The sequence below is a fragment of the Chelonia mydas genome, chromosome 1 (genome assembly GCF_015237465.2).
Source record: "Chelonia mydas isolate rCheMyd1 chromosome 1, rCheMyd1.pri.v2, whole genome shotgun sequence".
Taxonomy (NCBI): domain Eukaryota; kingdom Metazoa; phylum Chordata; order Testudines; family Cheloniidae; genus Chelonia; species Chelonia mydas.
Genome location: NC_057849.1, coordinates 161669074 through 161684624, shown reverse-complemented (window position 1 = coordinate 161684624; position 15551 = coordinate 161669074). Strand labels below are relative to the sequence as shown.

The 15551-nt window shown below is 42.8% G+C and overlaps 1 protein-coding gene across 3 annotated transcripts in view; it reads right to left on the bottom strand.

The window, feature by feature from the left end:
* GART (phosphoribosylglycinamide formyltransferase, phosphoribosylglycinamide synthetase, phosphoribosylaminoimidazole synthetase) overlaps positions 1-15551 on the bottom strand; it is a 54949-nt gene that overhangs the window by 20086 nt on the left and 19312 nt on the right. For all 3 annotated transcript variants that reach the window (XM_037904771.2, XM_043522887.1, XM_037904784.2), the window contains 6 exons: positions 15458-15545; positions 14743-14828; positions 8582-8750; positions 6809-7040; positions 3792-3886; positions 1761-1870 (listed from right to left, as the gene is read on the bottom strand). In XM_037904771.2, the coding sequence (XP_037760699.1) occupies positions 1761-1870; positions 3792-3886; positions 6809-7040; positions 8582-8750; positions 14743-14828; positions 15458-15545 (780 nt within the window). The remainder of the gene's footprint in view (positions 1-1760; positions 1871-3791; positions 3887-6808; positions 7041-8581; positions 8751-14742; positions 14829-15457; positions 15546-15551) is intronic.

Below are 15551 nucleotides of genomic sequence, written 5' to 3'. Positions count from 1 at the left end.
GTCATGTCACATTTTCAAGCTATACACCATAACCACCAGGGCTAGAATCTTACTGAAAAATAATTATCAGGATTGATAGTCTCTCATAATCCCTTGCCTCCAGGACCTGGGGCTTTAAGCAAAATACCAAACAGCATGAGACTTGTGATAAAATTGTGAGAGTTGACACTACTGAGACTGATTTCCAAGGCACTAAACAACCATAGCTCCCATGGAAGTTAACAAAGGGTGCCCACGAACCCTTGATATGACCAAATGACATGGCTGGATTTTAGCATGTCAGACGTCAGCTGCAGTGATGGAGTTAGTGTGAAATAGCAGGTATTTCACAACTTTGCTTTTCTGGCCCAGGCACAACAAGTACAAGAAACTCTTCCCCTATTTCCTAAGCAAAAGAATAAAAATGACAGCCAAGTTCAAAATAGCTCTGATAAAACTGGATCTCTACATTATTAGTAGTAGTAACAGTAATGCAGTAGCACATAAAATGCCCAATCAAAACTGGGACCCCACTGTGCTGGGCACTGCATAAACACAGAGTAAGAGATGGTCCCACCCTGAAAAATTTACCATCTAAATATGAGACAAGATACAACAGGTGGATTTAACGAACAATAAGAGTAAGAAGGGCAGGGTTCAAAGGAAGAAGAAGTGGGGAGAGCACAGCTTCCTAGTAATTGCCTTTTCCTGGCTTGGGTAAGGAGTGCTCCCACACCGATCCTCCTTAGTTGATGAGGAGAGATTTCCTCCCTCCTGTTTCAATCTACATTAACCACTGGAGAATGGCACTGAGGGAGCCCATTAAGATCATGCAATTATACAGAGCAGGTAGATAGTGCATAATGTCATTCTGAGTCAACGGGAAAGTACGTTTTGGTGGCTTTTTTTTTTTTTTTTAAACTACAGTTTATTTCCACTTTAAAAGTAAAAATTAATCTCAACTAAGTTTATTTTTGTTACCACTCTCTATTTCCATCTTTTCCAACTGCCAATGACTTGGACATAGAAAGGGATCCCTTGATTTTAATAATAATAAACATTTATGAGAGCACTGAGATTTGGAATATCATTCATTTACAGCTCAATGTGCTACATTCTTTGTGCACCTGAAACTCCCAACAGGAGTTTTGGGAAACATGGTCCCAGTCTTTAAATCTCTGAGCTGGGAGCTCAGCTCCAAAAATTTCTCTGGTTTGAACAAGAAAACCGATGGGCACAGCAAAAACTCCAATTCATGCTGTCCAGCAGTAGTCGTTCTGCTCTGTTGGATACAGATGTTAAAAGACTATGGGCCAGATACTCAGCTGGAATAAATTAGTAGAGCTCAATGAATCTGACTTAAGATCTCATCTTACAGAATGTTCATTTTTTTAATTTAATTGGGGTGTACAAAATGCATTCAGAATGAAATGGTCCAATCAATGTGCACAAATATACAACGGCCTTTATATAGTCTTATTGTCTGGCTCTGCGATTGGACACTGTGTAGTAGAGATGGAGGCCCTGATTCAGCAAGGTATTTAAATACGTGCCTAATTTTAAGCATGAGCAGTCCCTGACTTCAATGGGGCTTCTCAGCTGCTTAAAACCAGGCATATACTTAGCTGAACAGGAGTCAGAAAGAGGATGCTTTTTGAAAGTATTAATGTGTATTCTTCTGAACACAATAAGCATCCCCCATTAATAATCTCGGCATTGATGTGGACAGGTGTTTTGCTTTTAACCAGGACATTCCTTCCTGCACAGGTGTTTCCAGTTACCTTGAGTTTTGTTCCAACACCATCAGTTCCAGACACCAAGATAGGATCTTTGTAACCAGCTGCTTTCAAGTCAAAGAGACCAGCAAATCCTCCGAGCTCTGCATTGCAGCCTGCCAACCAGAAAAAAAAGACAAGGGAATTAAACTTACACTCCAATGGGATCTTGCCGGATCCTCCACCCACTGAAGAGATTCCTTCTGAAGCTTTAGTCAACAGAAGGGATCACAAGAGTCTCTCTTCCCTTCCCTGGCTCCCCAAAGACCAAGTGCACCTCTACAGCAGTCTCAGCCTCTATTAATAGGCCGATAGGTCCTGATCTAACCCGGATCATTGATTTCAGTTGTAAATTGGGCCCTGGGGGAACAAGGGCTGAGCTCCGGGCATAAATTTTGATCCAATGTGTTAATGCTGTTGATAAAAATGACAAAACAACGTGGGTTTTGGGGGGGAAGGAACGTACCAACTAATATACTATCTAATTTCCAAAGCAATATCTGGAGTATAAATAAAAGCACGGAGAGTATTAAAACACTGCAAAACATACATCTCTAAAATGTATTGAGGTCGTCTGGACTTGACTGTTCACTGCCCTACACCCTGTGTAAACTGCGTACACTGTGCAAAATATGTGCAAAGTGATTGAAAACCCTTACTATTCTGACTGATCACATTTTACATCCCCTTTGCACAGAAAGTCAATGGGACTTAAGCTCTTGAGTCATTTACACACTTTTGCAGACGTTATCCCTGGTGCAAGTGAAAGGTGCTGATTGACAACCTGGTATACTGAAGTCTTCTAACCACTTATGACCCATTCCTACAAATCACCCAAATGTAGAAAACCCACTGAAACTGAGCCAACAACAGTGGGCCCTGATCCAGCAAACCATTGATTAAAGCACTTGCTTAACTTTAAATACAGGAGTAGTTCCACAATAGGCCAGTTAAGCATGTGCTTTAATGGCTTCACTGGATTTAAGCCTTGAAACACAGGAAGTTCCTTACCCTTTTAGGATATATTTTTATAATTACATAAGCCTTGTGATTGCACATTCAATAATTAATGTAGATTATTTGTCCCTTTTTCTACTTAAAAAGCTTTCTGTAAAAGCAGATAAGAAATGGCTGTAATAGTCTGAAGCCCATTCCTCCCTGAAGAAAGTTGCCAACAGGACATTTTTTCCCCACTGAGATGCAGTACCCATTTTATAATGTCTCTACCTACAGTATATTATTACTGTCAAGTACATCTATGTTTGGCTTCCAGCTGTTAAGATTAGCACACATTAAAAAAAACTAACAATGAAAGGGGCAAAGCTGGAAAAAACAGAATTAATAATGCAAATTATTCACAGCTTTGGTAAATGTGAAAAAGATATAAAGCTATTTGAAGGTCCTTAGTTAATTTGAAAATTGAAATAAACTATATTAAAAAAAATGGCTGTATTCATTTCAGACCCATACTTTGTTATACCACCATTAGTGACCTGTTATGGCAAGGCAAGTTTCTGAAACCAGCATGAGGAGGATCTGACCTGATAAGAGTTATTTGAGGAGCACATGGGTGTCTTGTATGCATAACTGAGGTATTCCATGTATGATGTATGGGGAGCTTTACACTTTCAGTGAAAGGTCACAGGCTTTCAAAACATTTATTGAAGAAAAATGCATCTCTGATACTGTACGCAAACTGATAATATATTTACTTAAAAATATTAGCAGGTGGTGTGATTTTTGCTCATGTATCTTTAAGTTAGGGAATAAACCTCTGTGATGCATGAGCACCTTCAATTCTGTTGAACTCAAGTGGAGATGAGAATGTGCTACACCTCTCAGGTAATACGTTTTACAGGGTCATTTTGACAAGTGATTCTGTATCTTTAGGGATTTCTGCATTTTGAATCTCTCTTGGGTGTTTGCTCAACCTTGAAATTTTCAAGGCAGGACACACAAACATGAGCATTTGCGTCTGACATGTATGGTTGTCAAGAACTGAGTGAACCAGGAATAATGGTACAAATCTGAGCTTACCTGGCCTTGAGGTGGCTGCTGCTAAGGGTTTAATTTTCTGAACCAAGGTATTGCCAGCTGCGATGTCTACCCCACTGTTTTTGTAAGTCAGGCCTCTAAAAGATTGTTAAAAAAAAAGTTTAAAGTAACCAATTACTAATGGCATAAATATGTTTGCCTTTTAGAGTATTTACTTTCCTACATTACTGTGATGCTGTGAGATTTAATTATATAGAACTTGATCCTGGCCTTAGTGAACTCAATGTGAGTTTTCCTAGTAGCATCATCCCTTTCATGTTTGCACAGGACTTTGCTAATGTAGCGTACGCTGCAAGCATGATTAGAATAGCACGAAAGCATTCAGCAGTAGTGACACAACATTTACTATACCACAAACTTCAGAACAGCTCAGTAACTCCAAAGATTGATGCACTGCTCTGCTGTTTTGAGGCTAAGCTCATGCACTTGGCTGAAGATAGGAACCAGGAGTACTGTGCTGTGTGATATATGAACACTCCTAGCCATCATAAGGACAGCATCAGAGACCAGAACATAAGCCAGCTGGCTACGTACCAAGATACAATTCGCACAAAGACGACATTCAAAGGAGGGACAAGGGGCTTGGTTCTGCAGACACTGGTCCATTGGCTTCAATTAGATTACTCACATGCTAAAAATTAAGCATCCGCTTAAGTTCTTTGATGGATCAGGCAAGCATGCTCAGTGGCTTGCAGGAAGCTCAAAATAGCATCCCATAATAGCATCCCATACATGGACCAGCACTGCTCTATGAGAACATATCCTTCAACTTCAATTTAAGATTAGTCCTTTCTTAATCACTCTGGTGGTAGCAGCATAAAACATAGTGCATCTTTTTTCTTTAATTAATAAGCAAGCTTCCTTTTAAAAAAACGTCTAGCACAAGATTGCTTAAAGAATGCACATTTTTAAAGGCCCAAAATATTAAATATACACACACACACACTGTAAAAGGCACCCAATGAATATTTGGTTATAACTTGTACCCCAATTCAGGTAATGCATAACTGTATACACATTGGAATATACAGGTTATTAACTGGGATATAAATTATTACCCCCATATTCACAGGAAGGACGTTTTATTTTTGGGATGGTCATTGTAGTTGCTTTCAATGCTCAGTTGTAGCAAATGTATTTGACTCAGATTGAGCAATCTGAATTCTTACACGGTCATGGGTATGGATGAGATGGCCTAATAGATATTTTAGCTCTCTAATTTTTGTGATTCAGTATTTGATTTATTCTCAAGGTGAAGCCTGATACTGGTTGAGGAACAGAGATCTGTCAGAATGACTGCCCTCTTCCCACAGAGTCTTATTAAGAAAAACTCCCTACAAACAGCTGCATACACACACATTTCTGTTCAAACATACAAAGGGAGAAACATTAAGCATTTTCAGCTCCTAAATATATGCTGGGTTTTGTTTTTGTTTTTCTTAAAAAGAGTATTTTATTTTCAGAAAATGCTCTGATTGCATTATAGCAGTGGTGGGCCGCAGATTGCCCACCCCTGCATTATAGAGTGAAATATTACTGCCCGAGGATTGATCCTGTTAGGTGCTGTGCGCCTTCCCTGAGCTGCGCCTTCCCTGAGCTGCCCCCTCAGGAGCAGAGGCCTCCCAGCACCTTGCAGAATAAGTTCCTAGAGACTACTGCTGCACTTTATGGCCCAATCTTTGGTCCTTGTGACCTGTGCTCAACACAGGAGCCAAGGTGGGGCAAAGGCTGTTTTGCATCACCTATTTGTTCTCCCAGTACTTGGGACTGTCTGGCATCAGTCTGGCCTCCAATACACATTAAAGCAGTCTCAGGGCCACATGAACTTATACTAGCTCCCAAAGGGCTGACACATGAGCCGGGGATCATAAGAGCATAGAGGAATTCCAGCCATGCTCCCTCTCTCTCCATGCCCCCTAAGTTCAGTGCTTTACAGGGTCAGGCTCCTAGTGTCTGTTCAAATACACTGGTTTCTTGTGTAATACGAAGATTTGATTATAATATTTTACTACAGCATTTTCACCAGTTATATGCTTTCACATAATTAAACAAATTCTCCAATGGTGTCCTGTACTCTCAGGAGAAAGAAGACTAAATACAAGCACTGTTTCACACTTAATTTATTTATTGATTATACATAGATGGCTTTACAATATACTAATCAAACAGTACACTAGTAGCAAAATAGAGACTCTTACTAACACAGCCTCTCATACTTTGCATAATGGTCTATTACCAAAAGTTATTATGGCTGTTAATGAACTGGGGAAGAGGCAGATGGAGAAAAAATGCTCCGTATCTGGTAACATCAGTTAAAAAGTTTGCAAGAGGTTCTTGACTACATCAAAAGGCAACCAAGAGACACTGCTCAAAAGAAAAACAAACACAAAAAACCTCACCTTCCCAGGATTAATAAACCTGTGTCTCACAGAACTATTCAAAATAAGTTACAAATTATAAAAGGGCTGTTAGTCGAAACCCAATAAAGCAGGAGTTCCAAAGCTTCTTGCTCCTTTTACACACACTTTAATAACCCTAAAAATGAATCCAATAAAACAATCCACTAACATTTCTCCCATGAACAGAAGAGAGGACTCTAATGTTAGACTAATGGGAAAGATGAATTTAGTGCAGGAGAAAGTTACTCCTGCACTAAAGAGCCTTGGAAACTGAAGTCCTCCATAAACAGAACAGGCATAGTACAGACAGCAGCAGTGCAAGGTACCTTATACTTGCTTGTTAGTGTGGTTTACCCCAGACTCTGGAAGAATCAGCTCTAGGTTGAGAGAGTAATTCAGTTTCCAAACCCAGTCAGTTGCTGCCGTCTCTTGCTGAGATCACTACAGAAATGCCAACTGGAAATTGCTACCTGCATCTGGGTACATCAGAAGCTAGCTGGAGACACCAAGTTAGGTGATCTTTTGAGTTACTGATATCTTTTGATCAATTCAGGTAGCACTAATAACAATCAATTTCAGGCAGTGCCTTCAGATATATACCTGGAATTGCTGAGGAAAGCTATAGCCCGATAACCAATGTCCTTTCTGTAAATGGCACCCTTGAAGTGTATGGCTGCTACTCCTTTGTTGGCTTCTTCCAGTGCTGACATCAGATCCTTCTTGATAGCCGTTACCGTAAGGACTCTTCCACCATTAGTCACTACTTTGCCATCCTTTATTGCCGTGCCTGCATGGAACACCTCCAGCCCTAGTTCTTTAGCCTCAGAAAATCCTGTAATATTTTACAATATAAATATAAAGCATCAGTCAGTCACTTCAAATACTTTGATCTATCACTAATTATTAATTATTTGTATTTCAGTAGTCCTTAGGAACCGCAATCAAAGATCAAGATTGATTGGTTATGTGGGCCTGCACACTCTGGTAACTAAATACATATAAAGAAGTTAAATCCTGTGGACAGACAAATGTGTTAGCTAAATGCCCTGGGATGTGGAAGGAGGCATTTAGCTGAGACATCTGCTTACAGATTTAATTTTTAGTTGTATTTTGCATTACTCTACTCTTAGTTATGACTGTGAGTGACCAAAATAGATCAGCATGTCGCTCGGTTGGTACACCCCGCCGCGGAGTGTCGGGGCACGTGTGGTCCAAAAAGGGAAAAGGCTGTACCACAGCCAGTTAGTTATACTAATGACCTTTACTAGGGCCATGTTAAGTTTGGTTTCTAGAGGTTGGCATCAATAGGGCAGCCCTTCTAGTCAGGGCAGCATGGCGTAATGGCCAGAGTCAGCAAACAGCCAGTCAGTTCCACTTGGGGCAATGTGGCCCAATGGCCAGAGTCAGCAAACAGCCCTTCTACGCAGGGCAGTGTGGCCTAATGGCCAGAGTCAGCATAGTAGCCCACCTCTGAGAGATTGCATGGCCTGCTGGTGGAGTGCGGCGCCGCTCAGGGGGGCATGGCACTCCGGGTAATGGGACTTGGGACCTTCCTGCCCCTCCGAGTCCCAGCGCAGGGCCCTGTCGGTGGTGGGAGTGCTCACCACGGAGTCAGCGGGGATCCTCCCGAAATATGCTGACTGGTTCCCTGGTTCGTTCACCGTCAAAAAGTTTATGTTCCCTGGGCTGCTTCTTATCCTTTCCCCCTCGTCAGAGCTCCCCTGTTCCTCTGGGGTCCTCAAATGGCCAGGCTCCCACCGGTGCAGCCCCTTCTCAGGGCTTGTCGGGCAGCCTAGAGTCTGTCTGGCACTCTGTAAGCCCAGGCCCCACAGTCAGGGCCTGTAGCAACTCCCTGGAAAGAGCTCGCAGCCTGCGTCTTTCCCCTCCAGCAGCCTGCCTAGACTGAACTGGGCTGCTACCTTTTATATGCTGGGGCCGGTGCAGGGTAGGTACGCCCTGTCACACAGCACCAAAACAACAACGGGCAGTGATGAATTTAGTACATCCTCAGGTTTCACAGCACCTCAACAACATATTCCATATTTAAGAAACATATGAGGACCAGAAAAAGAGGATGTTGTGAGTGGGAAATGCTGCAATTTTGGACACAATGCTTACAGTATGAGAGTAAACTCTCAGTTTTCCTCCCCAGTCTGAACTTTATATGAAAGGAAAGACATTCTATTTGACTAATGAAAGCTAAAAAGCTAACTTGGGGGGCAGAAGGAGTGGAGGGGGGTGTTAAAATTCAGTTGTCTCTTGCTGATGCAGAGTCATAAATTGTGTAGTTTCCAAAACTCTATATTACATAGATTAATCTGCGCAAGGCATACAGGGGAAAACTTCTTGCATAGTTACTCCTGATGTCTTTACCTGTTATTTCCAAGCCCTTGGCATAGTTTCCTGGATAACCTTCACAAGCCATGACCACAGTCATGGCTGCACTGTCTTCAGACCAAACAGGCATGGAGCTAGACAGCTCTCTCTTGATCGTCGCTTGTATAACTTCATACAAATCACTCTTCAATAGTGGAAGAATTACCTACAAAAATGTAGACAAGTTAAAGAGACACTAAGGTTGAATTAAGTCCCAAATTTAGACTTTTTAAGAACATTGTGTTTTTTATAAAACACAGTTACTTTTTCTGTAACTGGTGTTCTTCGAGAGGTGTTGCTCATGTCCATTCAACTTAGATGTGTGTGCTTGCCACATGCATCGGTGCCGGAAGTTTTTCCCTCAGCAGTATCTGTAGGGATCCAGCTCTGGTCCCCCCCTGGAGTGGCGCCCGTATGCTGTGGTATATAGGTCGCCGGCAGTTCCCCCCACCCTCAGTTGGATGCCAGTCACTCTGCCTGGAGACTGATGTGGAGTGGGGTCTTAGGGACCTGTGGTGCTCGGACCCACGACAGCTTGGAGCCAGCGATCTAGGTCTCGCGCTTGACGAGTGGTGCTGCGATGAGGAGTGGGACCAGGAGTTGGAATGGGCCTGGTATCGGGAAGTGCCTGCATGCGGTGATGCCCTCCTAAGGGGATCAGCAACGGTTTGAGGAATGTTGACATTGATCCCTCGACGGGTCCCTGCAGCAGTACCGCGGTCTCTGAGATACTGGGTGCTGGGACCGGTACTCCTGCCGGGGGGCGCGTGCCTCCAAAGGTCTGCGCCCAGTGGCTAGCGAGCTGTGCCTCAATCCTTTCTGCCCGTGCCCAAGGTCTGAGGACCGAATGGGGCTGGGCTGCGTCTGCCTTTTGTGGTCAGATGCGTGGCAGCTACAGCAGGGCGAGTGCTGGCGGGCCATTCCCTGCGATGGGGAACGATGCCACTGAGATGGGGACCGAAGCAGTCCAAATGCAAGTTTACCCCGTGACCGGGGAACCGCAGGAGCCGGTGTGGGCAGCACCGGGAGGGACATGATCTCCTGTGTTGCCTGCAGGGCCTTCGGCGTGGACGGCACCCGGAGCTGATGGAGGCCTCTGTCACTATCCGGGGTAGCTGGTGGGGAGCGGGTTGGGCTACATCGCTCCACGGGAGCTTGGGCCTGAGATCTCAACGTGGGCGAAGAGTTGCCTGGCATGGGACCTTGCTCACACCCAGTCTTATCCTTTCCCTTGCGGGAGGTTTGAGACCGGCCTCGCACCGCCTTCTTGGTCGGAGCCACGGATGGGGACTGGTGCTGGCCAGTGGACGGTCCTGGTGGGGCGCTGCATACCGTGGTCACGGTAGTCAGTGCTGAGTCGGAACGCTGCTCCAGTGCTGGGGTGAGGGCTGACTCCATAAGGAGCGCTCTTAAACGAATATCCCGCTCCTTCTTAGTTCTTGGCTTGAAGGACTTGCAAATTTTGCACTTCTCATGAATGTGTCCTTCGCCCAAGCAATGCAGACAACTGCTGTGTGGACCCCTAATGGGCATGGGCCTCTTGCAGCGATCACAAGGCTTAAAGCCTGGGGACCGGGGCATAGTCCCATTTGGGACCTATGAAGTCTCTAACTATAGCTAAGGGATTTATAAATGCTAACAGAAAACTATACACACTATAATACAAGATTCATAGATTCAGACTTGAAGGTCAGAAGGGACCATTATGATCATCTAGTCTGACCTCCTGCACAATGCAGGCCACAGAATCTCACCCACCCACTCCTGCGATAAACCTCTCACCTATGTCTGAGCTATTGAAGTCCTCAAATCATGGTTTAAAGACTTCAAGGTCCAGAGAATCCTCCAGCAAGTGACCCATGCCCCATGCTGCAGAGGAAGGCGAAAACCCCCCAGTCTGCCCTGGAGGAAAATTCCTTCCTGACCCCAAATATGGCAATCAGCTGAACCCTGAGCATGTGGGCAAGATTCACCAGCCAGACACCCAGGAAAGAATTCTCTGTAGTAACTCAGATCCCATCCCATCTAACATCCCATCACAGGCCATTGGGCCTATTTACCATGAATAGTTAGCGATCAACGAATTGCCAAAATCATGTTATCCCATCATACCATCTCCTCCATAAACTTATCGAGCTTAATCTTGAAGCCAGATAGGTCTTTTGCCCACACTGCTTCCCTTGGAAGGCTGTTCCAGAACTTTACTCCTCTGATGGTTAGAAACCTTCGTCTAATTTCAAGTCTAAACTTCTTGATGGCCGGTTTATCTCCATTTGTTCTTGTGTCCACATTGGTACTGAGCTTAAATAATTCCTCTCCCTCCCTGATATTTATCCCTCTGATATATTTATAGAGAGCAATCATATCTCCCCTCAACGTTCTTTTGGTTAGGTTAAACAAGCCAAGCTCCTTGAGTCTCCTTTCATAAGACAAGTTTTCCATTCCTCGGATCATCCTAGTAGCCCTTCTCTGTACCTGTTCCAGTTTGAATTCATCCTTCTTAAACATGGGAGACCAGAACTGCACACAGTATTCCAGGTGAGGTCTCACCAGTGCCTTGTATAACGGTACTAACACCTCCTTATCTCTACTGGAAATAGCTCTCCTGATGCATCCCAAGGCTGCATTAGCTTTTTTCTTGGCCATATCACATTGGCGGCTCATAGTCATCCTGTGGTCAACCAATCCTCTAAGGTCTTCCTCCTCCTCCGTTACTTCCAATTGATGTGTCCCCAGTTTATAATTAAATTTCTTTTTTATTAATCCCTAAATGCATGACCGTACACTTCTCATTATTAAATTTCATCCTATTACTCCAGTTTACAAGATCATCCAGATCCTTCTGTATGATATCCCGGTCCTTCTCTAAATTGGCAATACCTCCCAGCTTTGTATCATCCGCAAACTTTATTAGCGCACTCCCATTTTTTGTGCCAAGGTCAGTAATAAAAAGATTAAATAAGATTGGTCCCAAAACCGATCCCCGAGGAACTCCACTGGTAACCTCCCTCCAGCCTGACAGTTCCCATCTCAGTAGGGCCCGTTGTAGTCTCCCCTTTAACCAATTCCTTATCCATCTTTCAGTTTTCATATTAAACCCCATCTTTTCCAATTTAACTAATAATTCCCCATGTGGCACCACATCAAACGCCTTACTGAAATCTAGGTAAATTAGAACCACTGCATTTCCTTTGTCTAAAAAGTCTGTTACTTTCTCAAAGAAGGAGATCAGGTTGGTTTGGCACAATCTACCTTTTGTAAAACCATGTTGTATTTTGTCCCATTTACCATTGACCTCAATGTCCTTCGCTACTTTCTCCTTCAAAAATTTTTTCCAAGACCGTGCATACTACAGATATCAAACTAACAGGCCTGTAGTTATCTGGATTACTTTTTTTCCCTTTCTTAAAAATAGGAGCTATGTTAGCAATTCTCCAGTCATATGGTACAACCCCTGAGTTTAGAGATTCATTAAAAATTCTTGCTAACGGGCTTGCAATTTCATGTGCCAGTTCCTTTAATATTCTTGGATGAAGATTATTTAATGCCCCCCGATTTAATCCCATTAAACTGTTCGAGTTTCGCTTCTACCTCGGATATGGTAATATCTACCTCAATATCCTCATGCTACCATTATCCCTAAGCTCCTTATTAGCCTCATTAAAGACTGAGACAAAGTATTTGAATTAGCTCATGATCACTTGAACCAATGTTGTCCCCTACAACCATTTCTTCTATGAAGGCCTCATTACACACCGAAACCAAATCTAAAATGGCATCCCCTCTTGTCGGTTCAGCAACTGCTTGATGTAGGAATCCATCAGCTATCGCATCTAGGAAAATCTGAGCCCTATTATTATTACTAGCACTTGTCCTCCAGTCTGTATCTGGGAAGTTAAAGTCTCCCATGATCATGCAGTTCCCATTAGTATTTACTTCATTAAAAACATTAAAGAGGGCTCTATCCATATACAAATTAGATCCCAGCGGTCTATAGCACACCCCAAGTACTATCCCAGGGGAGGCTCCCATAGTACTCTTCCCCAATGTGATTTTTACCCAGACAGATTCTGTCTTAACCATTCCATCGCTTCTTATTTCTTTACATTCTACCTCATCATTGATATACAATGCTACTCCACCACCTTTACCTTTATTTCTGTCTTTCCTAAACAGCACATATCCTTCAATACCTGTAGTCCAGTCATGACTACTATTCCACCATGTTTCTGTTATCCTATAATATCTGGTTTCACTTCCTGCACCAGTAGCTCTAGTTCCTCCATTTTGTTACCTAGGCTCCTCGCATTAGTGTACAAACATCTTAATTTTTGTGGTTTGGCCTCACTCACATTCTTTACCCGACTGGGCACAGACATTCTACCGCCAGTATGACCTATTACACTGGTATCCACACTGCCCTTCCTCCTTATGTCCGTTCTCCTACCCACGGCCGTATCCTTTCTTACTTTGTTTTCTTCCCTCTCAATGTTAAAATCCGGCGTGGAGATTACCTGGACATCTCCCAACCATCTCCCCCAGATTCCTAATTTAAAGCTCTCAATCAGTTGTGCCAGCCTCCATCCTAGAAGTCTATTTCCTTCCCTACTCAGGTGAAGTCCATCCCGAGAGAACAGTCCTCTGTCCATGAATGCCTCCCAGTGGCCATACATCCCAAAGCCCTCCTTATAGCACCACTGCCTGAGCCATCTGTTGATAGTTATAATCTTGTCACACCTTTGTTGCCCTTCTCTAGGAACAGGCAGAATCCCACTGAAGATCACCTCAGCCTCGATTTCCTTTAGCATCTTTCCCAGCTTGTCATAGTCTCCCTTGATACGTTCCAGTGAGAATCTATCAGTATCATTTGTTCCCATATGAAGGACAATCAATGAATTCTTTCCCACTCCCTTTAGGATCCTCTTCAACCTCAGGTCCACATCCCGTATCTTAACACCTGGAAGACAGCACACCCTTCTGCTCTCTGGATCAGCTCTGGTTACAGGCCTGGCTATTCTTCTCAGTAAGGAGTCCCTGATCATGTAGACCTGCCTTTTCCTGGTGATGGTGCGATTCTCTGGTCTTTCCCCTGTTCCTTCTGGCTGCAAGTCCTTTCCATTCCTATTTTCCCTTGTAATCCTCTTCAACCCATCCTGTATCCTCCTGGGGCTCATATTTGGTGTTGTCTCCATTGACTCTTCCCCTTTTCCTATAGGGCTAGCTGCTCTTCTCTTCTTCCTTGCCCTTCCACCTTTAGTGACCACCTGCTGTGCCCCTTCGTTTTCCAACTCTGCATACCTGTTCTTGAGCTCTATTTCTCCTTCACTAGCCCGTCTTCCTCTGCCTGGTTCTTTTAGTCATAAATAAATATTTTTTAACAAAGTAAACACTCCCCTGAAGTGTTTGCTACTCAAAACATTGTACACAAGAATCAGAAAATGAGACTAACTAGAGACTGAATATGAATGAGAGTGAAAGTGGCTGGTCTATTTATGTCATCCATATGGAGTGAAATGTAATTGAACGATCCGCATTAATGGTGAACTCTAAATTACTAAAAAATAATATTTTTTAATACCAAGAAAATCTATTTATAAAATAAGGCAAATCCTTACATTGGTGACCAGACACTCATATAAGTAAAGCCAAAGGGAATACATATGTATCTCTCACCAATGTGAATAAAGAGTTCACAATCTGGTCCTACATAACATTTAACTTGACAGTATCTCTTCAAAATTTTAACACTGTAATGTAAATTCAGATCCCTTCTAAAGACTCACTTCTTATGCAATTAAGATATATGATGCCTAGAACTGAAAATAAAGAAAGCAAGCTTTAAAGTATGCCATTCTCTAGATCATAAACTGAGTAGGTCTGGGACTCAACTTTGTCGTTTTTTCAGTACTGAAAACATTTTCGGCACATAAACACATAGTAATTAATAATGTGGAAAAATACTAATCTCACACTGCTTTGAAGGAAATTGCTATATAAAACTCAAAATCTAAATTTTCTTTTTAAATCTTAAAACAATTAGGTAATTATGCATTCGATCTTTGGTTAAGTTTTCCCTATTTATAATCAGTGCAAATAAAGAAGCATAGGTAAAAGTGTGATATTTTTTCCATACTGTTGAACTATTTTCAGTCACTCACCTGACATTCTGGGTCACCAAACCTGCAATTAAACTCTAGAACCTTAGGCCCATCATTGGTAAGCATTAATCCAGCATATAGCACACCTAAAATGACAAATCACATTAAAACTAGTCTAAGTGACTGTACAGGCCATTTGTTTCAAAACGGTTTATAATGAATGTTGCATTTGCAATGCTATTATTAGGGGGCTGCCAAACCATGTTCCCTCTAAACCTTAATTTCAAACAAACATTTGGGGCAAAAATTCTCCAAAATATCCTGCAGAATTTTGTCCACAATTATTTGTCTGCTGTTCTTTTAATCCAATCACTTGTGGGTGCAAATAATAGAATGAAGACATGCAGTTACCTGATATGTGCAGAGAGACAGAAATTCCATTACCTGCACTCATGAGTGATTGCCCTGTTAACTTTACAGGCACAAATAATTGTGGACACAATTTTGCAGGCTACATTAGAAAATGTTGCCCTTACCATTCTTGCTCATTTGGGGCCTGATCCATCTGACTCAACAGAAAGAAGCCACTGACTTCAGTGGGCTTTGGATCAAGCCCTTGGAACCAAATCCAGCTCTCAAAGAAGTCCAAGTATTGCCATTAACTTCAGTGGGAGTTGGACTGGGCCCATAGCGGGAGAGTGGAGAAGGGAAGAGGGAGTAAGTTATGTTTGCTGTTTGAAGACAAACATCTAACAAAACAAAAGCTTCCACCTACCAATGTAAGGGACGCCCTCTTCTTTCATCCCATCAACCGCTTTCTGAAGAATAGTATCTCTGATTTTCAGTAGCAAATCTTTGGAAATCTAATA